The sequence below is a fragment of the Trachypithecus francoisi genome, unplaced genomic scaffold (genome assembly GCF_009764315.1).
Source record: "Trachypithecus francoisi isolate TF-2019V2 unplaced genomic scaffold, Tfra_2.0 Contig00298, whole genome shotgun sequence".
Taxonomy (NCBI): Eukaryota; Metazoa; Chordata; class Mammalia; order Primates; family Cercopithecidae; genus Trachypithecus; species Trachypithecus francoisi.
In genome coordinates this window covers 57,594-83,339 of record NW_022680552.1, presented here as the reverse complement: position 1 = coordinate 83,339, position 25,746 = coordinate 57,594, and the positions used below count along the sequence as shown (strand labels likewise).

General features: G+C 37.0%; 1 protein-coding gene across 1 annotated transcript in view; it reads right to left on the bottom strand.

Moving 5' to 3' along the window:
* Positions 1-25,746, bottom strand: part of LOC117083176 (ankyrin repeat domain-containing protein 30B-like) — a 109,540-nt gene that overhangs the window by 42,719 nt on the left and 41,075 nt on the right. The window contains 9 exon segments of the mRNA XM_033210517.1: positions 2,795-2,867; positions 5,715-5,745; positions 11,325-11,397; positions 11,487-11,515; positions 15,999-16,089; positions 17,865-17,926; positions 20,981-21,053; positions 21,147-21,175; positions 25,390-25,480. Of these exon segments, the coding sequence (XP_033066408.1) occupies positions 2,795-2,867; positions 5,715-5,745; positions 11,325-11,397; positions 11,487-11,515; positions 15,999-16,089; positions 17,865-17,926; positions 20,981-21,053; positions 21,147-21,175; positions 25,390-25,480 (552 nt within the window).

Sequence of the window (25,746 nt, the reverse complement as noted above, 5' to 3'; positions counted from 1 at the left end):
ATATCTTATCTTTTATTCTAGAGAGTTCCTGCTCTCATTTAATCCACAATTTTTGCTGTGTTTTTATAAGAATCTGTCTCATCCTGTCTCATGTAATCTCTAGGTTTATCTTACCCTTCTTCAATGAATTAATTCCTATCATTCCCTTCATCTAATTTATTATTATACAGACATGGTGGTATCCATTAGATTATTTTTTAACCAAAATAATCTAGGACAAAAATGTACTCTTACACAGCTTGTAGTATCATAGAAATAATTAAAATTTAAAAATTACATGTTATATTTGAAATATCTCTTCACAATTTACAGTTGTATTAATTACCTCTTGTGTGGAAAATGTGAGAGTTTAGTTTCTATAGTACCTTATTTAACTGGGTTTGCATTGAAATGGTATAGGTTGTTCCTATTCCGTGTGGCAAAATGCTAAGTATAAATAATTGTATAAATTCTGATTCTTCCACGAAACAGAGAAAAAAGAATAAATCATGGATGAGGGGGTGATTGATTAATGAAAATCATACATAGCAACTAAATAGAAACCTGTAAATAAATATGCTAACAATTGAGACAGAGATGCCCTCAAAAGCAGACACTGAAGAAATGCATTCTGTGAGAAAAATGTCTGGGGTAAATCATTTTTAAAAAGGTGAAGGAGGAGGGAGAAACAAACAAGAGACATGATCAGTCAATCAGGTATGAGCTTCAGTCATGAAAGAAAAGGAAAAACAGCTACTATACAAGACATCTGATGAAATACACAAAATACAGACTTTTGGTAATAATATTGCTGATCAGTATTTACACTGCAGTTAGTTATTTTGTTAATACCTGTGTAAGAAAGATTTTAATTTTAATATTATATAATAAGATAATTAGTTAAACATGATCTTCAGCCAATACCTAAAAATGAGAACATTCTTACTACAGAGAGAGAAAAAATTTAAAAAGGAATGTTTCATAAACTTTTCACCTAAAGGAAGTATTGGTAATCAGAATTTTAAAATAATATACTCCTTGAAAAGATATGCTTAATAGAACATGAGTTTCGGCTGGGAGCAGTGGTTCACGCCTGTAATCCCAGGACTTTGGGAGGCCGAGGAGATTGGATCATGAGGTCAAGAGATCGAGGCCATCACCCTGTCTCTACTAAAAATACAAAAATTAGCTGGGCGTGGTGCCATGTGCCTGCTGTCCCAGCTACACGGGAGGCTGAGGTAGGAGAACTGCTTGAACCAAGAAGGCGGAGGTTGCAGTAAGTCGAGATCGCGCCACTGCACTTGAATCTGCATGACAGAGCAAGACTCCATCTCAAACAAACAAACAAAACCATGAGTTGGGGCTAAAATATATTAAAACTTTTAAAATCTAAACTCCATTGGAGGATACTAGAAAACATAGTGTAAACTTCTTTCCTATTTACTACATATCTCTGATTTATTGTTCTACTTATTTAAGACATATTTTCTCAAGATAATGCATGTGAATTTATGCATTCTAAATACTAAAATGTAAATTTAAGCCATATTTTAGAAATGCATTAGATCTAATTATAAGCTATATTATGCATATTATCTTACTTATAATATTCCATTACATAAAAATTCATTTGTCTGCTTATTTATTCACATTGAAAACCTCTTAAAATGCTTTTTACAGGCAAGACTGTATTCCGGGTACACTAGGATGCACACAAGTGTTTTCTAACCTGCAGCACCTCATAGTGATGCAAGAGCTTCAAAATGATTATTTAAATACCTAAATACAAAATCTTCTGAAATTTAAAATTTTCAAATGGGATCAAAGATCTTTGAACAATATATTTAAAAACTGCAATTTAAATACTCTGAAATTAAAATCTTACCATATGCTTATTAAGAGTCTCTGCTTCCAGAACTGGTCATTTACTTGGGGTAAAACCTGCATTCTTCATTTAGTTAAAGAATTTAAAGTATACTTTTAATGAAATAATTTAGAAAACACACTGGCATGCCTTAATAATACAGATTCTGAGAAAGAGAATTTACATTTCTAAATTTCTACCATTATTTTTAAAATTAGAGATAAGGTCTCGCTATGTTGCCCACACTGGTCTCAAACTCTTGGGCTCAAGCAATCCTCCTGCATCAGCCTCCTTGGTAGCTGGAACCACAGGCATGCACCACCATGCCCAAATAAATTTTCACAATTTCTAATATTATTTTGGTCTTACTAAAAAACCAGGAAGAGAAACCTAGAAAAAGCTCTCTCCTAAAAACTACATGAAATCAAACTAATATCTGCCAAAAAAACCTATATGCTATGTGGCACAGTTTTGAAACTGAACTTTATCAGAGAGATTCTTTGATTACTATAGTAAGTAACTGGATCCATTAAAGATAAATTTAAGCATGAGGTTTTTTTTTAAAGTTACAATAGAATAATTTTAAAAGTCACAGTAAGTTTACTTATGCAAATAAACCTTTACCAGATTTTATACATTCTCTATTGTGGAAAAGTTTTTTCTAACATAATGTTCCTGTCACTGTGTATTCTCCAGCCCATTCATTTACTGGGCCTCACACCCTGAAAGTATTTACCAATCATTTGTTATTTACTGAAGTAAAAAAAAAAAAAAAAAAAAAAAAAAAAACTGTTTCAATCAACTACTCATATTTCTATAAAATGTTTTCATCTGACCAACTTTATATTACCAACATGAAATAATGATACACCACTGCTAAACATGAAAAGTAAATACTATACAGAACTAGATTCCAACTGAGAAAATCAACTTAACAAGGGACTATTTTACCTTGGTAGCAAGATTAAAGTCTTCCTCAACTTTTGGAGACTGTGAAGTTTCAGTAGTCAGTTTGCCAAAAAGACTAGAGAAAAAGATACAAAAATGAGTAAACTCATATATTTAAAAAGGAAATCTGCTAGTTCATATCTTGGTGTTCACTCCAAAAAAATGAGAACAAAAAACAAAATCTGGGGAAAGATCAGTCCTCGATATATTAAATCATATTTCTTGGTATAATTAAAATATGCCCTCTGTTTTTAAACAAGATTTTATTTACCTATTTTTGACTCTACCTCCCTAACCTATAACATTCAATGAACACTCACTCTTAGTTTTACAAAAAATAGCGACTGTCAATATAATTGGCATACCCTGAGTCTAATTCGTGCTCATGAACTGTCCTCTATGATGAACTGAAAATGTACTTAATGACTGACTTAACTTTTGATATCTAAACTGGAACAAACTTGATAACCTAAAATAAGGAAGAAAGATACAGTTACCTTGCCCTTATCCATTGTCTATCTCTGATTCAAAGACTAATCTGTGTCACTGGAAAATGACATTCTTTGTTTTTAAGCATAGAAACCACTTTAAAAGCCCAACAGCCTTTTAAAAAAGACTCAAAAAAAAAAAAAAGGCAAAAGAAAAAAAAGGCCCCGTTGCTTCCCTTCACCCTAAAACACTACAGAGAGTCCCTGAAATATTTGAAATGTTGAAAAGTTGAACCTACAAATGTCAATCACAAATGTATATTTGTTATTGGGAATATTTTTCTCACAAAAATTGAAACATTAAAAATAATAAAATCTAACTACTGATTTTATACTTGTCCTTCCTTGTTCAGGGCTACATAAACTAGCAAAGCCTTAAAAATCTTCATAGGTACTTATACCCAAGGAGAGAGTCTGGTAGAAAAACTGAGTCCTGATAGTTGGATTTCTCTAAGTACTATATGTACACAGGGAGAAAGATCTGGAAGTGGAAGTCACTATATATAGTGAAAATTTCTCCCACTTCCAGATCTTTCTTCTGCAGGACTTCATGGCAGTCTCTGACCTTTAAATATTCTGCTCATCAAAGCACAGATTACTGAAAAGATAAACTCAGTGACCAACCAAGAAGCTCTGTATTTACCTGTTCCTGAAAAACAACTAAATGGAGTCTCAGTCAGTCATTCACCTCCAGCATAAGCATGTTACCAAAAACCCAGCAGAAGCTCCATGACTTATTTGACTGTCAATCTTACCCCTGCTTTACATGTACATGGGTAGGACATCAGAGGCCTGGAAAAAGAGGCAAAGGGAAGGGGACACCTGCTTTGAGCCACAGATCTATGTAATTCAGCAACCTTCAACCCCCTAGCACTCGAGGGGCTTTAAGCCACTCCTGTGAAATTTGGGTGAAAGAACAGAATAGGACATTTCTATCTGATTGTGGAGACTTTCCCCAGTGGCTCTTTTTTTTTTTTTTTTTTTTTTTAGATCTTTCAGTAGAAAGCTTGAAGTTTGTCCATTCCTCCAATTAAACAAGCAAAAAAGCAGCAACCTATTCAGGACTTCTTTTGAACCCTATTTTAGTATGCCTTTCTACATAACTCCCAAAGTCATCTGTGTTTTTGTTCCTCTAATTTGTCTTCACCAAACTTGTCATAAGATCCAATATTCTGATCTCTTTGGTAAAACTCTTACTCCTACCAATCCTGGGATTGTTTTGCTTCAAATTTGGCCTTTCCCTGATAATTCCATTCTTATCTACTTCTACTACTACTGGGTTCTCCAGCTTATTCCATTCTTATCATTTTCCATTTGTTTAATTAGATCCATTCCTTTCCTGTCTATTATTCAAACACTCACTTACATGAAGATATAAAACAAGAGTAATGGGCTTTGAAATGAGTGTAAATATTACTTCTGCTACCTCCTATATTTAAATAAGTCACTTTGAGTTTCAGACTCTCCATCTGAACAACTATTTTTGCAGGATATTAAATACAGGTTTACATTGAAAGTATTTTGATTAGTCTCCAAGAGTCTTTAAAATCCTAAAATTCCATGTGCTTTAATTTTAGCTATAGAAAAATGGGACTGGCAGAAAGGAAAAAAAAATACAGAAGAAAAGAACACCAAGGAAATGAGAGAAGAAAGTAATCAGGAAATGATTATAAATAATTCATAGAAGAAGAGAAAAGACTCTAGAAAAAAAATGAAGAGTGCATGCAACTAGGCAGGGTACTGCTTTGAAGAAAAACTAAACTAAGAAGTCAGTAAATAGAGAATTCTATAAGATATAGCCTCTAAATATTATTAATATATCTATATATAGATATTCTCCACTAAAAGTAAAATAATTCATCTATAGGATTTACCTTGTCTTCCTTATGAAATAAAAACCTATGCCTTGTGGTCACAGCTAAGTAAGACCTGCTCTAAAAACTTTGATGATAAAACAAGGAACTGGTTACCACTTTAACTGTTAAACATGTTATAACAAAGTCTTGGATTAACCAGTGTTCTAAGGGAAATCTCTAAAAAGAGTTAACATACAACAAAATGAAACCTTTTGAATTGATCCCATCTGGACCTGTGCCTTGATCCTAGTGATACACAGGTATCCATCAATCTATGCTGGGGGAAGAGAGGGATTTAGGAGCAAGGAAAGCAGATGGCAAACTCAAGGGTCAGCTGCCTTTTAGCTATGAAATTGTGGGTCAATTAATCAACCTCTCTGAACCACATTTGCCTGATTAATACAAAGTAGGTGACAGTAGCACAGATGCTTTGCAAAGCTGTGTGATGACTATGAGAGATGGTAAATATTAAGCACATAATATGTTGTCTAACCCAGAGTAGAATACTCGATAGATAGTGGTTTCTTTTCTCTATATTCTCTGAGTTAACATATGTATTTAAAAAACCGCAAAGCTTACCTGGATATAGGCTCTACAGAACTCATATCCACTGTTAAAGAAAAAAAAGTAAAATATATTAAATCAACAATATAAATAAAAAATACAAAATATTAAAAACATAAGAGGGCATGATGGCACATGCCTGTAATCCCACCTACTTGGGAAGGTGAGGCAGGAGGATCATCTGAGGAGCCCAGGAGTCTGAAAGCAGCCTGGGAGACATCGCGAGATTTCAACTTAATTTAAAAGGAGAATGCACACTTTCGTGCATGATTCAGGTCTTGATTTAAAAAGCATAATACTCTGATGCTTTGTTACAAAGACTCAGATGATTTGTTATAAAGTACTCCTTTGGGACCATACATTGAGACTATAGTAAAATTATTATTAAGTATACTATTGGTAGGAAATTAATACCTTAAAAATGTTTACTTCCCTTCCTTTATAGTTCTCAAATGCAAGGAAAAATAGAATTTATCACAATTTGATCTCTGCAAGTGAACTACAGTGTACAATAGTTGTAATCCAAACAACCCTATAAGACTGACAGAAAACTGTATTATTAGCAGAATTAGTATAAGTGGACAGTGTCAACCTTAGAAAGTATAATTCCTAGACAAATGAACTAGAAGCATTTGAACAGAGTATACAGTAGTCTCTCTTATTTGCTCTAAGTGTAAAAAAACACACACAACATGATTTCCCTCTGCTTTCACACCACAATCATTAAAACAGAAGACATCTGTGACCAAATGTGTGGAGGATTTTCTTCACCGACAAATAAGCCATTAATTCTGTATCAAAAGACAGCTGGTTGTCCTCTATTTAATTCCAACACTGTCTATCTAGAAATAGTCTCAGATCTCACAGGCTGAGGACTCAGTCTCATGAGACTGCCCTCACACACCAGTTGCAAATCTGGGTCTCTTTGATTTCTGTGATTTCAGTTACTCATGGTCAACCATAGTCCAAAAATATTAAATAGGGAATTCTGGAAATATACAAGTCATAAGTCCTAAATAACATGTCATTCTAAGGAGTATGATGAAATATTAAGGCATTCTGTTCCATCTCACCCAGGTCATGAATCATTCCTTGTATATGCTATCTGCCCATTAGTCACCAAAATGATCTGTTCCTGAATCCCAACCACCAACATTATCATGGCTCAATGATCCACCGTCACATGAAGCAGATGATCCACCTATTTATATGTAGTCAGATAGCCAGAAATTAAGAGTAGCCTAACACCACATGACAACTCCTTCACCCGACTTCATCTCATCACATAGGCATTATAACATCTCACAGTCATCACATGAAAAAGAAGGGTGAGTACAACACAAGACAGTTGGAGAGACCATATTCACCTAACTTTGATTACAATATATTGTCATTGTTTTATTTTATTATGAGTTATTGTTAATCTCTCACTGTGCCATATTTATGAATTAAACTTTATCATAAATATGCACTTATAGAAAAAAAAGCACGGATGTATAGGGCTCCATACTATCCACAGTTTCAGACATTCAATGGGTGTCTTAGAAAATACCCGCCATGGATACTGAGTAATCCATGAATATTGAGTAATCCATGGACACAGATCATCTTACCGTACTTGTGTGTGTGTGTGTGTGTGTGTGTGTGTGAGAGAGAGAGAGAGAGAGGGAGAGAGAGAGAGAAAGAAAATGAGAGAGAGAGAGAAAAACAATACAGATCTCCATTCTCCACAAGAAGCAGATAAAAAAGACAACACTTTTCCTCACACATGACCCTTAGGTTTTGACAATTCTGGAAAAATGCTGGCACACAGGCTCCCCAGTCTAGACAGTTTCCCAGACCCTGTGTATGTATGCTGCTTTAGTTGCATAAACTTAGATAGGATCTTGGGAGATTTCTTCTTGGACACCAGAAATATTAACATTAACAGTATACTTAACAACTCTAAAATAATTATTTCAAACAGACTGCCACTGCAGAACTTGTAAGTTAAATCCAATTGACTTTTCAGTTATAATCTTACTGCTTGAAATTCTCACACTTAAAAGAAATTAGCAACATCATTTTCTCTGACTCCTCTCCTACTTTTCATTAGTCACTGCTCAGTCTCCATTACCAAGTCCTGTGACTCTGTGAAATGTTGATACTCCCAGGATTTTGTCAATGGCTTTCTTCTTATTCTACATCTTCTGCATCGTGGATAAGCTCATTGAGATCTGGGGCTTTGCCTAATAATTATAATGAAATTATTCCAAACCTACATCTTCAACCAGAGTTCTATCTCCAGCTAGAAATACTTGTAATCCAATTACCTACTGAAAATATCCCACAGGAGGGTTTCATTGAACTCTGTATGTAAAGAAAACTGTTGGTCTGTCCCATGACTCTTTGCACTTTTCTGTTGACCTGACAATTTCCTACTCCTTCCCCATGAGCATTCCCCATGTGGGAACTTTTGAATGACCTGAGATTTTTTCTCTCCCCTAGCTTTTTAAACTCAATAATCACTAAATCATATTAACTGTACCTCTTTTCTGTATTTGCTTTATCTTTTCATTGCCACTGGAAATACAAACTTATTTATTTTATATTTATATTTCCTAGTTAGACATGGTCCCTTAACTGATGGCTTTCACAGGGAAAAAGAAACCCTATCTGTAGGGGATCAGACAAAGTGGTTAGAAAAATTATAAAGATAGTTTTAGGAAATAGACACAAACCTTCTTGGAAGGCCAGCGGCCAGTAAATGATTTGGCTGAAAGTAGCCTAATCCTCTTTACATTCAGTTGGTAGCAATAGAGGAAATATCTAGGGAATGTGGAGGAGTTTATCTAAATACTTTGTTTACTCATGTGGTCCTAAGACAAAACTTTGATCATCCGAGGGTACATGACTGTTTTGTACTGGGGGTTGGCAATGTTAATTACCTTCTAGTGATGTTTACTCAAGAGGTTTGTCATTTATTCTGTACCAAATAAATGCAAACTTTGCAGGCTTATCGAGGCCAACAATGCAGACTCAGGCAGCAGAGCCCCTTAGCCGCAATGACAGGCAAAACATCTGTTTCAGTGTACAGCTCTCATCCATCCCTAGTTCAGGGTCCCTGGGATGGACCCAGCAGGTGGCACCCCACATGATGAACGCTGCAAAAGAATTGTGATGGACCCCCTCAAAAATGAAGGTGAAAAGGACTGCACAGTCAGTAAGTCAGTCAATGGTACCCGCTCAGGATTTCCAAGTTCGGGGGAAATAGTTCAGGCTAGGGTTTCATCATGGAACAACAGTTATCAGCACAACAGAAACAGTATATAAAAGTGTTGAAAAAGTTGCTTAAAGCTAGTGGAGCCTCAGTATCACAGGCTCAATTAAGGGACATAATGCAAACAGCTGTATTCCACAACCCATGGTTATGAAATTCCAAATTCAGCTTACCAAACAGATTTCAGATGAAGTTTTATTGGAGTAAAATCATGCCTATTTCTTCACACTTTATCTATGACTACTTTAATGCTACAATGGCAGAGTTGAAAAGCTGTGATAGAGACCACATCACCTAACATATTTCCTGTTTGGCTCTTTACAAGAAAAGTTTGCCAACTGCTGGTTTATACCATGACCAGAATGCTCTGACACTTAAATCTAATCTTGGGACTCCCCTGCTCAAACAATTCTAATGAATCCCTGCAGAAAACATTGCTGGCTTCCAATGTATAGAAATTATGTTTTCATTCTTAAGGCAGAAGCACAAGTTTACTTATATATTTATTATTCCATTACTCCCATCTCATCTACAAAATGAGAAGTCATTATTCTAAGCTAATCACAGTAATAACATTTGCTTTTCTAGTGACTGATTTACAAATGAGTATTTGCACTCGGAGGAAGATGTAGGAGAATCACTTGAGTCCAGGAGGCAGAGGTGGTAGTGAGGTAAGATCACAACATTGCACTCCAGCCTGGGTGAAAAAGTGAAACTCCATCCCCAAAACATAAATATTTAAAATGCATTCCTGTATTTTAAATACTTTCGTTTTAATTTCTAACATTAGTTGAAGCAGTAAATACTCCAACTTCAATAAAAGCTCTCTGTTACAAGTTGTCATTGATGTTGACTTTTAGTGGCTATGAAAGACAGCCTAATTAAATGTGCTTTAGAGTTAAAATCACAAAATATGGAGCCTTTTTTTTTTTTTTTTGAGACGGAGTCTCGCTCTGTCGCCCAGGCTGGAGTGCAGTGGCCGGATCTCAGCTCACTGCAAGCTCCGCCTCCCGGGTTTACGCCATTCTCCCGCCTCAGCCTCCCGAGTAGCTGGGACTACAGGCGCCCGCCACCTCGCCCGGCTAGTTTTTTGTATTTTTTAGTAGAGGCGGGGTTTCACCATGTTCGCCAGGATGGTCTCGATCTCCTGACCTCGTGATCCGCCCGTCTCAGCCTCCCAAAGTGCTGGGATTACAGGCTTGAGCCACCGCGCCCGGCAAAATATGGAGCCTTAAATCAAAGCAGAGCTAACTGTATTGAGTAGATCTAAAATATAAGAAAAGTAAAAAGAAAGGAAGTTCCAATAAAATATGTACAGGGTACAATTATTTATTGAAAATTTAAGACATGAAAACAAATTCTATACATAGTCTATAACCACACACATATGTTTTGAATTTCCGTGTTTTTTTTTTGTTTTTTGTTTTTTGTTTTTTTTTGGTTTGTTTGTTGCTTTTTGACACGGAGTCTCACTCTGTTAGCAAGGCTGGAGTGGCACCATCTCCGCTCACTGCAAATTCTGCTGCCTAGGTTCAAGTGATTCTCCTGCCTAAGCCTCCAGAGTAGCTGAGGTTACAGGCACCCACCACTACAACTGGTGATTTTTTGTTATTTTTGGTAGAGATGGGGTTTCACTATGTTGATCAGGTTGGTCTGGGACTCCTGACCTTCAGTTATCTGCCCGCCGTGGTCTCCCAAAATCCTAGGATTACAGGCGTGTGCTACTGTGCACAGCCTGGTGTAAAATGGTTTAAACATGCGTGGGAATGACAACAAAAACTAATTTAGACTGTTTTCTACCTCTAGGCAATTTACAAGAGCATAAAGACACCAAGGCCAAATGCTTTAGAGTCATTCTTCTAAAATACTGTCTCCAGCAAAGAGTCAAGTCATGATTTTTTAAAATTGTAAGTCACACACACACAGTCACCTAATCAGAAAAAAGAAACTGATTTTCTTTAGATTTTCAGAGTGACAACACTCACAACTGTCGTGTCAGCAAGTGAAACTTTCCCTAAGTAAAGATCAGAATTCCAATCAGCGTTTGAACCATTGCAAACATTTTAGTCTCAAAATTCACCTGCCTGAAAACCAAGCATGTACAGAAATTGCAAATTGGAAACCTTATACTATCTGGACATTAAAGTAGAACCACATAAGGTAAAGCACAATTATTTTTAAAATCTTTAAATCTTATACTTGTAAATGGTATTTTCTCAAACATAAATACTAACATGGGCATTATTTGTACCAATTTTTCCCAACAAATTTGAAAAGAAAACAACATTGGGAATAAAAATGCTCTCAACATTTCAAATATTTTAATATTCTTCTTTCCAGAGTAAAATTAAAATTACAAAATTTACCTGCTTTGAATGTTTCTCTGTCCTTCAATTCTAAGGCTTTATTTGGAATAGAAACTTTCATTCCACAGGTTGGCTAAATGGGTTAGAAAATAAAATAATATATAATGTATACTTCATAAAATATGTAGTTAATATTCAAGATAAAAATAGAAAAGTTGTTACCTGCAGAAGACGATCTTTATCAGAAGACTCTAAAAGAAAAGGGACATATATAATTGATAATATGCAAGCCTGACAAAGCCTACCAAACATTCACACAGTGTGAATATGAAGATGAATCTTCATGCTTGGATGGAAAAGGGATTACACTAGGTTGTGGGGTCTTTTGGGGTATTGTCTTTGTTAACATGCCAACGTGACAGAAATATCCCTGAGAAAATTTAACAAATAAATTTCATCAAACATGCTGTGAAGATTTCCACAGTGAAAAGATATTTAAAGCGACAATAACTAAAGCAGAAAAATCCTAATACCAGTAGGAGTAAGCTGCCATATAAGGAAAGAAGTTGTATTTAGTAAGATGACAAAGTCATGACACCCCGCCCCCACACACAAAACAATGTCCAAGCTAATGGCAAAATGCAGTGGCATATGGTTAAGGAAACACATGAGAATCACTTATGTCAAAATACTACAAGTAGCTATTATGCTCTTCAATTTGTCCTGCAATTTAGGAATTGCAAATTTGCGATGAGGGTTCAAAGGTACAATTCACTTATCATTGCATGTTCTAAATTTATCAGCATAAATATTCACTTATAGAATAAAAGTTAATAAATAAATTCATTTTGTACCTCTGTGAAATACGATTATTTTTATATTTATGGGGTTCTCTAGTTTAGTCCTCTTAAAATTTCTGATCCACTTATACAAAAAGGTCAATGCATACCCATCAACAAACTAATACAGGCCTGGTGCAGTGGCTCATGCCTGTAATTCCAGCACTTTGGAAGACTGAGGAGGGTGGATGTCTCAAGGCCAGGAGTTGCAAACCAGTCTGGCCAAAATAGCGAAATCCTGTCTCCACAAAAAATACAAAAATCAACCAGGTATGGTGGCACATGCCAGGAACCCAAGCTACTTGGGAGCCTGAGCTACGAGCAGCACTTGAACCTAGGAGGTGGAGGTTGCAGTGAGCCAAGATCATGCCGCTACACTCCAGCCCGGAGGACAGAGGGAGACTCTGTCTCAAAAAAAGAAAAAAAAACCTAATATGAAAGTATCAAAAACTAGAAGTCAATTTCCAGAGCCTTTGTATATATCATTAACCTGCGTAATTCAAGTTTGGAATAATGGTTATTGAAAGTAACAGTTTTAGTGTTCAAGGAATGAATTCGACAATTGCTTTGTTGCTAAAACTTATTATGTTTGTTTTACTGTAAGTTGTTAAACTAGCATTATGAAAAAGCTCTTATAAAAAACTTAGCTTCAAGAAAAAACAGACATTTCTTTGACACAGAAATATATCTCCTTTCATCAAATAATAATAAAACATGCTTAATCTCTAATTTTTCTCTACTTTTTAATTTTTCAGTATGACATCCTTTAATATGTTTAGAGATATCAAGTATATATGCTGTTTCCCTTGAGAGATGATTGATCAATAATTAAGACAATTCAGGGATACAAACTCTCTAAAACACACAAAATTTATGTCTAAACATTTTAAGGCTAAATATGCATGACCATATTGCATGTATGCATTTTAGAAAAAAAGTGCTTAAAATTATAGTCAATACTCTTTAAATAAAAACCTGCTTTAATTACAATGAGGTCATTCTCGATTCAGTAATATCTTTAAAATTTATTTCTGAAACACTGAAGAAATCTTAGAAATTCATATATGAGAATTGATACAATTAATTCATATGCTTGTTTTAGGTAAAAATATGGTAAGTGTACATCCTGAATAAGTGCAAAGAAAGCAGAATGCCACGAGATAGAAATGAATATGTAACCAAAATATTTCCCGGCTGGGCGCGGTGGCTCAAGCCTGTAATCCCAGCACTTTGGGAGGCCGAGATGGGCGGATCACAAGGTCAGGAGATCGAGACCATCCTGGCTAACATGGTGAAACCCCGTCTCTACTAAAAAGTACAAAAAACTAGCCGGGCGAGGTGGCGGGCGCCTGTAGTCCCAGCTACTGGGGGGCTGAGGCAAGGAGAATGGCGTGAACGGGAGGCGGAGCTTGCAGTGAGCTGAGATCCGGCCACTGCACTCCAGCTTGGGCGACAGAAGGAGACTCCGTCTCAAAAAAAAACAAAAAAAAAAATTCCCTTTATAAAGAAAATACCAGGCTTTAACCTGGTTGCTAAGACAAGACAAAAAAGCAAAACGGGCACAGATGAAACATTCAGAGCTTTCTCATCATCAAGGAACCGTCTATCACTTGGCATTTAGGAATCCTAGGTGTGGTTGAAAACTTTGGTTCTAAATTGTGATGCGATTATCCCTGCAGTTCAAAATCCACGCGGAGAAACCAAGTAGGGAAATACAACCTTATCTATGATTTTAATTACTATTTATAAAGGAGTGCACTGGAGATTTTAAAGTCAAGACAGGTCACATGGCATAGCTCTGAAGATTAGTGAGCCACATTTGTAATGGCTATCGAAATGTGTGGGAGTACATACTTGTATTTTAAGTACTTCATTTTTAATTCGAATATAGCATAAAGCAGGACATAAACTTCATCAAAGGCTTGTTAACATCTGTAATTATATTATGTGCTTTTGAGTCATATGAAGAGAGTCTAATTAAACGTGGTGCGAAGTAAATATGCAATATGCACACGAAGAAATCTTTTTTGTGTTGTTTTTTCGACGGAGTTCCGCTGTCCCCGAGGCTGGAGTGCAGTGGCGCAATCTCGGACTGCCAAGCTCCGCTTCCTGGTTCTTGCATACTCCTGCCTCAGCCTCCAAGAAGCTGGGACTACAGGCGCCTGCCACCACTCGGCCTATTTTTTGTATGTTTTCGTAGAGATGGGGTTTCACCATGTTAGCCAGGATGGTCTCGATCTGCCGCCTCGTGATCCACCAGCCTCGGCCTCCCACAGTCCTGGGATTACAGGCCTGAGACACTGCGCCCGGCCTGAAATCTTAAAATGAATGAAAGACGAGCTAATCGCCGAACAAAACAAAGTTGCTGTGGAATGACAAGAACACGGTGCAACCATTTATATATGATGGTTGCAAAAAGTGTTAATACCAATACGTATATGCTGAGTGATGAGGAGAGAAGTGATCTTGAATCAGAGGAGCAAATCATGACACTGAGAAAATAAATAAAAAAGCTAGACAGAGAATGCTACGCTGTGTCCTAATGCAACACATTAAAATGATGTGTATCATTACATTACAATCATCATGTGCTTTAACATGTCCTGTCATTGAGAAGGTACACAGTTCAGATGAGAGTTCAGCTGGATGTACAATTCACATCTCATCAGTGAAAGTGTTATGAATTGACCAGCTTGGATATATACTTAGAGCATGATATTAAATATAATATTCACTGATTTTCATACTCAGATGGTATAATGGTATGCCAACATTTTTGTAATTTGTAGCTTAGCCATCTCAATACTTCTTGATCCACTCATGGAGGAAGATGTACAAAACTCATCAGGACTAGCAAATACGCTTTCAATATTGATATATTTGTTTCAAATTTAGTTGCAACAGACTTCTTAAATATTAATAACATTTTCCATATTAACATCAGTACAGTACCTATGAATAACAACAATTTAAGTATTCAAGTAAAACATTCTGAATTTTCTTTCTGCTTCTTCTCTGGCTAAAAATGTACTCAAAAATAAGAGCAACATCATGCTTTCTCCTGACCCTTTTCTGTCTTCACCTTCTATATCCGGTTGCTCTTCCTCCACATTTCTCCCACGAAAGGCCTCTCCTCTTGCTACTCAGAGCAAGATCCAAGGACAACCAGCGTCAGCATCGCCTGACAACTTATTAAAAATGCAGAATCGCAAGTCGGCTGAATCACAGTGTGAATTGTTAACAAGGTTTCCAGCTGACTTTCTAAAGTCTGAAAACTTCTGGTCTATACGGAGTGTATGTGACAAATTACATACATGTGTGGCCGTGCATATAGGCTTATTCTCACCTACTGCAAAAACAACACGGCTCTCCATGGTCAGGTGCTTCCATCCCTAATGGCTTCCCACCAGTGAGAAAGACAGGAAGAGTCACCATATTTTTGAACTAACTCTCTGGTAAGTTCTGGTACTAGAAGGTCACTTTATATTCTTCCCAAATTTCTAACCATACCCGACCTTTTCCTAAAGAATCATTTCATTTTACCATCCTCCATTACATTAAACCTGCTTCTTGTTCCTTCCTGTACTCCGTGTACTGTCTGTCTTTCTCAGTCTTCATTTCCTCTTTTACTACTGTCTCCTTTCTTATTTTCTCATTTTCCTCAGGTCTTGGAATATCTTGAATTCAAACTAGTAATTCAGTTCCCTTTCAGCACTCTCAATGTAGTCTGTTGCTAACACCTGATAAGATGTACAATTTACTACCATTTCAATTCTGGTTTTTTCCATGTTTGCATTTAGGAGGTTACTTTCTTCGAATATTAGAGGATATCCTTCCTCATCACTTTAGAGAAATATTTGGTCAAATGACTTTTTAAATAAAAAATGATTCTTACCTTCTAATTTTCCACTTATTGTATCGAATTCTTTTGGATGTGTAGCCGTGGGTAAATACACATCATTCTGTAAAAGATCCTCAAGGAAACTCTGTTAAAAGTAATATCAATAAATAATTTCAATGGAGAAATAGCAGTAATGAAGACTATCAAAATTTCCCAATTGAAATCTTTTTGTAAAGCACAGTTTCCTAATTTACAAGCAGTTCGAATTAAGAGCAGACATGCGTTGACACCCAAAACATTTTGGTAGAAAATCTCACGTAACACTCTTTTTTTTTTTTTTTTTTTTTTTTTTTGAGACAAGTCTGGCTCTGTCGCCAGGCTGGAGTGCAGTGGCCGGATCTCAGCTCACTGCAAGCTCCGCCTCCGGGTTGATGCCATTCTCCTGCCTCAGCCTCCCGAGTAGCTGGACTACAGGCGCCGCCATCTCGTCCGGCTAATTTTTTGTATTTTTTAGTAGAAACGGGGTTTATCATGTAGCAGGATGGTCTCGATCTCCTGACCTCGTGATCCGCCCATCTCGGCCTCCAAAGTGCTGGGATTACAGGCTTCAGCCCCGCACCCGGCCAACACTCTCTACATCAAGCTTATCTTTACGTTCATGACATTATGAATTTCGTTAGTGAGCAGGAAAAACAAATCACATGCACGAAAATAATCACTCATGCATATTTCAAAAAGTAATTCTCTCAAAAATATCTAGCTTGTGTTGTACTCCACATCAAAAATAAATATGACATTTCAAACAAAACACAATGCACTCACTATTTCCCATAACTCATGCCACATTAAATATTTAAACTATTCATGAGGATGGACTTGCTCAGTGTTAAAAATGATGCATGTCATGCCATGAAGAGAACTTTCAGAGTCTGTCAAATAATGTATGTACAGAATGTTGAAAAGCTGCTTTGTTTTGGTAAACAGGGCTTAAAACAAGCAACATATTTTAACAGAAATTATGCTGATAGAAAAAGTGCTTCAATAGAATGTAAATGTAGTAAAAAAGAAAAATTATGTCATGCCTAAACGAAAGCAAACAAATATTAAAGTCATTTTGTCTGATGACAAATCAGATAAAATCTACTTGTCTATTGACTTCCAACCTTTGCTGTTACCACCAGGCAGCAGCTGCTTATTTCTAAGAGGTCAGACATTGTCCATGTCTTTCCACAGCTGTGACCTTAAATTACATCACTATTATTTGACGCTCATGCTGCTGCAGCTTGACTGCCTGCCATAAAGGGACTCGAGGAGTTCTTTTGTGAAAATAATTTATATTTTCCCAAAGACTACTCAACCAATACTCTTGTTATTATAGTCCCACAAGGTTTCCTATTCCTCACACTTTTCTTTCTCCGGAAATGTTCCCTCGGGTCTATACTGAACAAGAAAGAAATGTCAATATGTCAAGTCCCTGGCATTAACTTTTCAGGTCCCAGCTCTTAATAATACTGCAGTTTAAACTGTCTCTCGATGAATCCAATTAGAACCTTTGTACATCTAGATAGATATACCACAGAATCATAAATCTGCCCACAGCTGGACTCAGTGTAATTCTTTCACTTTTAGACAAACTTATTTCAGGTCCCATGTGAATTTCTAGTGACTTCTAAGCCTTACTTTTTACACTATACCACACTGGCTTCTTAAATTAATCCTAGAAACCAGGAGAATTTCCCTACGAAGCAGTAATCTACTTAGCACATAGATTCTCCATTAAGCGCATTCTGAAACATCAACAAAAAAAGGGGTGACACATAAGGGGTACACATAGCAGATGAAAATAAAGTCTAAGCCTCTGATTTTACGTTTTCGTATCACACAATACTAATATTTTTAAAAATCAGTTATGCACAGTACCTCAAAATCCAAATCATCTTCCTTATCGTCCTTTTCTTTGCATTCTGATGGGAACTTCCGAGCTATAAAAGGTTAATCACAGATACATTCATGAGAACATTTCTCTACTGTAAACTTTAAAAACACATACAAATCGACTTCCATTCACGAATCTGAGGTGTTTTCCTCTGTAGACAGTATATTCTTTTTGTCGATTACTGTCACTACTTCTGTAGTCAATCTGTTAGAACAGAAATCTAAAAAGACTGAGAATTAACATTATACCATTCACTACAATGCAGAAAAAAGAAATTTGACTAACTTGTATGAATTTTTCTTTACAAAGCAGTCATATCCTCTTCTCCCGTGAAACACAGCAAGTTCCATACTTGCTGTCCTTTCAGAAAACTTTAATAACCTATCATCTCTCACTTCGTTGTAAATTTTCACTTTGTAGTATTATTTAGTTTGATTGACTCCGCAATCTCTATTACACAGTTCTTCAAAAAAGATGATTTATCGATGAACAAGATTTTTTAGGGATGTTAACTTTTGATGTTAGTAAACTATATGTCCAACCCTTTTACATTTCAGTATGCCACGACAGTATATTGGGTGTGTATATGTTTTAGGAAGAGAAGCTTTAAAAAGTTTTATTGTATATAAATTAAGAACTGCTTTAATTACAGTGACGTAGTTCTTCCCTAATGCAACACTATCTTCAGAGTCAGCTTGTGAGACCTTGGAGAAACATCGGGATTGTGTAGGTCAAACTAATTGCCCTAAGTAATGTAATGTTCCCACATGTTATAGGATAAAATCAAGGCCCATACAAGACTTGAGGAGCTCTCAGGCCCATGAGACAGAAAATGAATTTATACCAAAAATGACGTCCAGTTCTCTTTACCATCTTCACTCATTTTTAGAAAAGTACCCTGGATCCCTGGATCGCTTCAGAGATCTAACGTGTTGCAACAGCATAGCTCTAAAATCCGTGGGTCACAGTTTGAATTGTTAGTGAAATGTACGATTGGACAAGGAAATACTTTAAATATTTTAGTTTTAATTTCTAACAATAAAAAGTCAGTAGATAAAACTAACTTAAAGACTCTGAAATCTGCATGTTTTCATTTTTATTTATTACTTATCAGCATAAAAATTGTATAGTTAACTATGGTACAGTCATACAAGGGAATTTTATACACAAACGAATATTTAAAAACACAGTTAATTGTGTCCATTATGGATGTCTCTAAAAATTATCATGCTGATCACAAAAGAATGTTGCCAAAAATTACATTGTACACCCATGTACGCAGTAGAAGTTGGAAAAAAAATTTTACATATTAAATATGACCACACACACATGTTGTAAAATATTTAAACATGCATAAGAATTGTTTTAAAAGGTAGTTTAAGGCCGGGCGCGGTGGCTCAAGCCTGTAATCCCAGCACCTTGGGAGGCCGAGACGGTCGGATTACGAGGTCAGGAGATCAAGACCATCCTGGCTAACACGATGAAATCCCGTCTCTACTAAAAAATACAAAAAACTAGCCAGGCGAGGTGGCGGGCACCTGTAGTCCCAGCTACTCGGGAGGCTGAGGCTGGAGAATGGCGTGAACCCGGGAGGCGGAGCTTGCAGTGAGCTGAGATCCGGCCACTGCACTCCAGCCTGGGAGACAGAGCGAGACTCCGTCTCAGAAAAAAAAAAAAAAAAAAAAAAAAAGAAGTAGTAGTTTAGAATATTGGTCACTTCTAGACAATAAATGGGACTAGCGTAAAAAGACTCTGGGCCGGGTGTGGTGGCTCACGCCTGTAAAGCCAGCACTTTGGGAGGCCGAGGTGGGTGGATCACCAGGTCAGCAGATCCAGACCATCCTGGCTAACATGGTGAAACCCCGTCTCTCCTAAAAAATACAAAAAATTAGCCGGACGTGGTGGCGGGCGCCTGTAGTCCCAGCTACTCCGGAGGCTGAGGCAGGAAAATGGCGTGAACCCGGCAGGCGGAGCTTCCAGTGAGCCGAGATCCCGCCACTGCTCCCCAGCCTGCGCCAGAGAGCGAGACTCCCTCTCGAAAAAAGGAAAAGAAAGAAAAAAGAAAATTTAAGACATGAAAACAAATTCTACACATAGTCTATAACCACACACACACGCTGTGAATTTTTGTTTGTTTGTTCGTTTGCTTTTGGAGATGGAGTCTCACTCTGTCACTCAGGCTAAAGTGGCACAAGCTTGGCTCACTGCAACTTCTGCCTCCTAGGTTCAAGCGATTCTCCTGCCTCAGCCTCCAGAGTAGCTGAGATTACAGGCACCCACCACCACAACCGGCGATTCTTAGTTATTTTTAATAGAGCTGGGGTTTCACTATGTTGACCAGGTTGGTCTGGGACTCCTGACCTTCAGTTATCTGCCCGCCTTGGTCCCCCAAAATGCTGGGATTGCAGGCATGTGTCACCGTGCACAGCCTGGTGTAAAATGTTTCAAACGTGCCTGGGAATGACAACCAAAACTAATTCAGGCTGTTTTGTACCTCTAGGCAATTAATTACGGTAGCATAAAAAGACACCAAGGCCAAATGCTTGAGAGTCACTCTTCTAAAACACTGTGCCTAGCAAAGAGCCATCAAGTCATGATTTGTTTTATATTATAAGTCACACAAACACACACACACACACACACCACACACACACACACACACTCAGTCATCGAATCAGAGAAAAAGAAACTGATTTTCTTTGATTCTCAGAGTGACAACACTCACAACTGTCATGTCAGCAAGTGAAACTTTCCTCTCAGATCAGAATTCCAAGTAGCGTTTGAACCACTGCAAATATTTCACAGTCTCAAAATTCACCTGCCTGAAAACCAAGCAGGTACAGAAATTGCAAATTGGAAACTTTATACTCTCAGGACATTAAAGTAGAACCACATGAGGTTAAGCAGAATATTTTTTTAAACTCTTATGCTTGTAAATGGCATTTTCTCAAACATAAATACTAACATTGGCATTATTTGTACCAAGATTTCCCGTCAAATTTTGAAAAGAAAACAACATTGGGAATAAAAAAAGGCTCTCAGCATTTCAAATATTTTAATATTCTTCTTTCCAGAGTAAAATTAAAATTACAAAATTTACCTGCTTTGAATGTTTCTCTGTCCTTCAATTCTAAGGCTTTATTTGGATTAGAAGCTTTCATTCCACCGGTAGGCTAAATGGGTTTGGAAACAAAATAATGAATATATAATGTATACTTCATAAAATATGTAGTTAATATTCAGGATAAAAATAGAAAAGTTGTTACCTGCAGAAGACCATCTTTATCAGAAGACTCTGAAAGAAAAGGGACATATATAATTGATAATATGCAAGCCTGACAAAGCCTACCAAACATTCACACAGTGTGAATATGAAGAAGAATCCTCATGCTTGGATGGAAAAGGGAATACACTAGGTTGTGGGGTCTTTTGGGTTCTTGTCTTTGTTAACATGCCAACGTGACAGAAATATCCCGAAGAAAATTTAACAGATAAATTTCATCAAACATGCTGTGAAGATTTCCACAGTGAAGAGATATTTAAAGTGACAATAACTAAAGCAGAAAAATCCTAATACCAGTAGGAGTAAGCTGCCATATAAGGAAAGAAGTTGTATTCAGTAAGATGACCAAGTCACGACCCCCCGCCCCCCAAAAAAAACAAATTGTCCAAGCTGATGGTAGAATGCTATGGTATATAGTTAAGGAAACACATGAGAATCACTTATGTCAAATTACTACAAGCACCTCTTATGTTCTTCAATTTGTCCTGTACTTTAGAAATTGCAAATTTGCGATGAGGGTTCAAAGGTACAATTCACTTATCATTGCAGAGAAGGTTCTAAATGTATCAGCATAAATATCTACTTATAGAATAATAGTTAATAAATATGTTCATTTTTGTACCTGTGTGAAATATGAGTATTTTTACATTTATGGGGTTCTCTAGTTTAGTCCTCTTAAAATTTCCTGATCCGCTTAATACAAAAAGGTCAAAGCATACTCATCAACAAACTAATCCAGGCCCGGTGCAGTGGCTCATGCCTGTAATTCCAGCATTTTGGAAGGCCGAGGAGGGCGGATCTCTCGAGGCCAGGAGTTCCAAACCAGCCTGGCCAAAATAGCGAAACCCTGTCTCCACAAAAATACAAAAATCAGCCAGGTATCGTGGCACATGCCTGGAACCCAAGCCACTCGGGGGCCTGAGCTACGAGAATCACTTGAACCCAGGAGGCGGAGGTTGCAGTTAGCCAAGATCATGCCACTGCACTCCAGCCTGGATGACAGAGCGATATTCTGTCACAAAAAAAGAAAACAACACACAAAAAAATCTAAAGGAAAGTATCAAAAACTAGAAGTCAATTTCCAGAGACTTCTTACATATCACTAACCTGCAAGTGTTGCAATGTTAGAATAATGGTTATTGAAAATAACAATTTCAGCGTTCAAGGAATGAATTCTACAATTGCTTTGTTGCTAAAACTTATTCTATTTGTTATACCATATGAGTTGTTGAACTACTGTTATGAAAAAGCTCTTATAAAACACTTAGCTTCGAGAAAAACCAGACATTTTTTCACACAGAAATATATCCCTTTCATCAAATAATACTAATAAAATAGGCTTAATCTCTCAGTTTTCTCTACTTTTATATTTTTCAGTATGACATACCTTAATATATTTAGAAATACCACTTATACATGTTGTTTCCCTTGAGAGACGATTGATCATCTCTCAGTTAAGGCACTTCAGGGATATTAACCCTCTAAAACACACCAAATTTATGTCTAACCATTTTAAGGCTAAATACGCATGAGCATATTGCATGTATGTGTTTTAGAAAAAAGGTGCTTAACATTGTATCCGATACCCTTTAATTAAAAACCTGCTTTAATTACAATGAGAAGATCGTTCTCGATTCATTAATATCTTTAAAATTTACGTCTGAAGCACTGAAGAAACCTCAGAAATTCAGATGTAAGAATTGATGCCATTAATTCATCTGCTTGTTTTAGGTAAAAATACGATAAATGTACATCCTCACTAAGGGCAAAGACAGCAGAGTGCCATGAGATAGGAAATGAATATGTAACCAAAATGTTTTCCTTTATGAAGAAAATAGCTGGCTTTAACCTTTCTAAGACAAGACAAAAAAAGCAAAACAGGCAGAGATGAAACATTCAGAGCTATCTCATCATCAAGGAACCGTTTATCACTTGGAATTTAGGAATCCTAGGTATGGTTGAAAACTCTATTTCTAAACTGTGATCTGATTTTCCTTGAAGTTCACAATTCAGGAAATACTACCCTAGTTATTTTCTTTTATTACTTTTATTTTTATAAAGGGGTACGCTGGAGATTTTTTAGAGTCAGGACAGGTCACATGGCATAGCTCTAAAGATTAGTGAGCCACATTTGTAATGGCTATTGAAATGTATGGCTGTGCATACCCGTATATTAACTACTTCACTTTTAATTTCTAATATAGCATGAAGCAGGACATACACTTAAACAAAGGCTTGTTGGCATCTGTAATTATATTTATGTTGCCTTTGAATCATCATGAAGAGAGTCTAATTAAACGTGGTGCTACGTGAACATGCAATATGCACACTATGAAATCCTTTTTGTTGTTTTTTTTCAGACGGATTCCCGTCCTGTCGCCCGGGCTGGAGTGCAGTGGCGTGATCTCGGCTCACTGCAAGCTCTGCTTCCCGGGTTCTCGCATTCTCCTGCCTCAGCCTCCCGAGTAGCTGGGACTACAGGTGCCCGCCACCAAGCCCGGCTAATTTTTTGTATGTTTTCGTAGACACGGGGTTTCACCATGTTAGCCAGGATGGTCTCGATCTGCCGCCTCGTGATCCACCAGCCTCGGCCTCCCACAGTCCTGGGATTACAGGCCTGAGACACTGCGCCCGGCCTGAAATCTTAAAATGAATGAAAGACGAGCTAATCGCCGAACAAAACAAAGTTGCTGTGGAATGACAAGAACACGGTGCAACCATTTATATATGATGTTTGCAAAAAGTGTTAATACCAACACGCATATGCTGAGTGATGAGGAGAGAAGTGATCTTGAATCAGAGGAGCAAATCATGACACTGAGAAAATAAATACAAAAGCTGGATGGAGAATGCTACGCCGTGTCCTCAATGCAACACATTAAAACGATGTATATCATTATATTACAAGCATTCATCGTGCTCTTTACCGTGTCCTGTCATTGAGAAGGTACATCGTTCGGATGAGAGTTCAGCTGAATGTAGAATTCACATCTCGTCAGTGAAAGTGTTATGAATTGATCAGCTTGGATATATACTTAGAGAATAATACTAAATATAAATATTCACTGATTCTCATACCCAGATGGTATAATGGTATGCCAACATTTTTGTAATTTGTAGCTTAGCCATCTCAATATTTCTTGATCCACTCATGGAGGAAGATGTACAAACTCATCAGGACTAGCAAATACGCTTTCAATATTGATATATTTGTTTCAAATTTAGTTGCAACAGACTTCTTAAATATTAATAACATTTTCCATATTAACATCAGTACAGTACCTATGAATAACAACAATTTAAGTATTCAAGTAAAACATTCTGAATTTTCTTTCTGCTTCTTCTCTGGCTAAAAATGTACTCAAAAATAAGAGCAACATCATGCTTTCTCCTGACCCTTTTCTGTCTTCACCTTCTATATCCGGTTGCTCTTCCTCCACATTTCTCCCACGAAAGGCCTCTCCTCTTGCTGCTCAGAGCAAGGTCCAAGGACAACCAGCGTCAGCATCGCCTGACAACTTATTAACAATGCAGAATCGCAAGTCGGCTGAATCACAGTGTGAATTGTTAACAAGGTTTCCAGCTGACTTTCTAAAGTCTGAAAACTTCTGGTCTATACGGAGTGTATGTGACAAATTACATACATGTGTGGCCGTGCATATAGGCTTATTCTCACCTACTGCAAATACAACACGGCTCTCCATGGTCAGGTGCTTCCATCCCTAATGGCTTCCCACCAGTGAGAAAGACAGGAAGAGTCACCATATTTTTGCGCTAATTTTCTGGTAAGTTCTGGTACTAGAAGGTCACTTTATATTCTTCCCAAATTTCTAACCATACCCGATCTTTTCCTAAAGAATCATTTCATTTTACCATCCTCCATTATATTAAACCCGCTTCTTGTTCCTTCCTGTACTCCGTGTACTGTCTGTCTTTCTCAGTCTTCATTTCCTCTTTTACTACTGTCTCCTTTCTTATTTTCTCATTTTCCTCAGGTCTTGGAATATCTTGAATTCAAACTAATAATTCAGATCCCTTTCGGCGCTCTCAATGTAGACTGCTGCCAACACCTGATAAGACGTACAACTTATCACCGTCTCACTTCTCTTTTTTCCCATGCTTTGCATTTAGGAGGTGATTTTCTTTGGCTATTAGGGGATATTCTTCCTCATCGGTTTAGAGAAATATTTGGTCAAATGAAATGTTAAGTAAAAATTGGTTCTTACCTCTTAATTTTCCACTTATGGTATCAAATTCTTTTCGATGTGTAGCCTTGGGTAAACACTCATCATTCTGTAAAAGATTCTCAAGGAAATTCTGTTAAAAGTAATATCAATCAATAATTTCAACGGAGAAATCCCAATAATGAAGAGTATCAAAATTTCCTAAGTAAAATCTTTTTGAAAAACACAGTTTCTTACTTTACAAGCAATTCGACTTAAGAGCAGACGTGTGTTGAAACCCAAAACACTTTGATAGAAAACCTCTCGTAACGCTCTCTACCTCAAACTTATCTTGACGTTCGTGACGCTATGAACTTGGTTAGTGAGCAGGAAAAACAAATCACATGCACGAAAAAATTC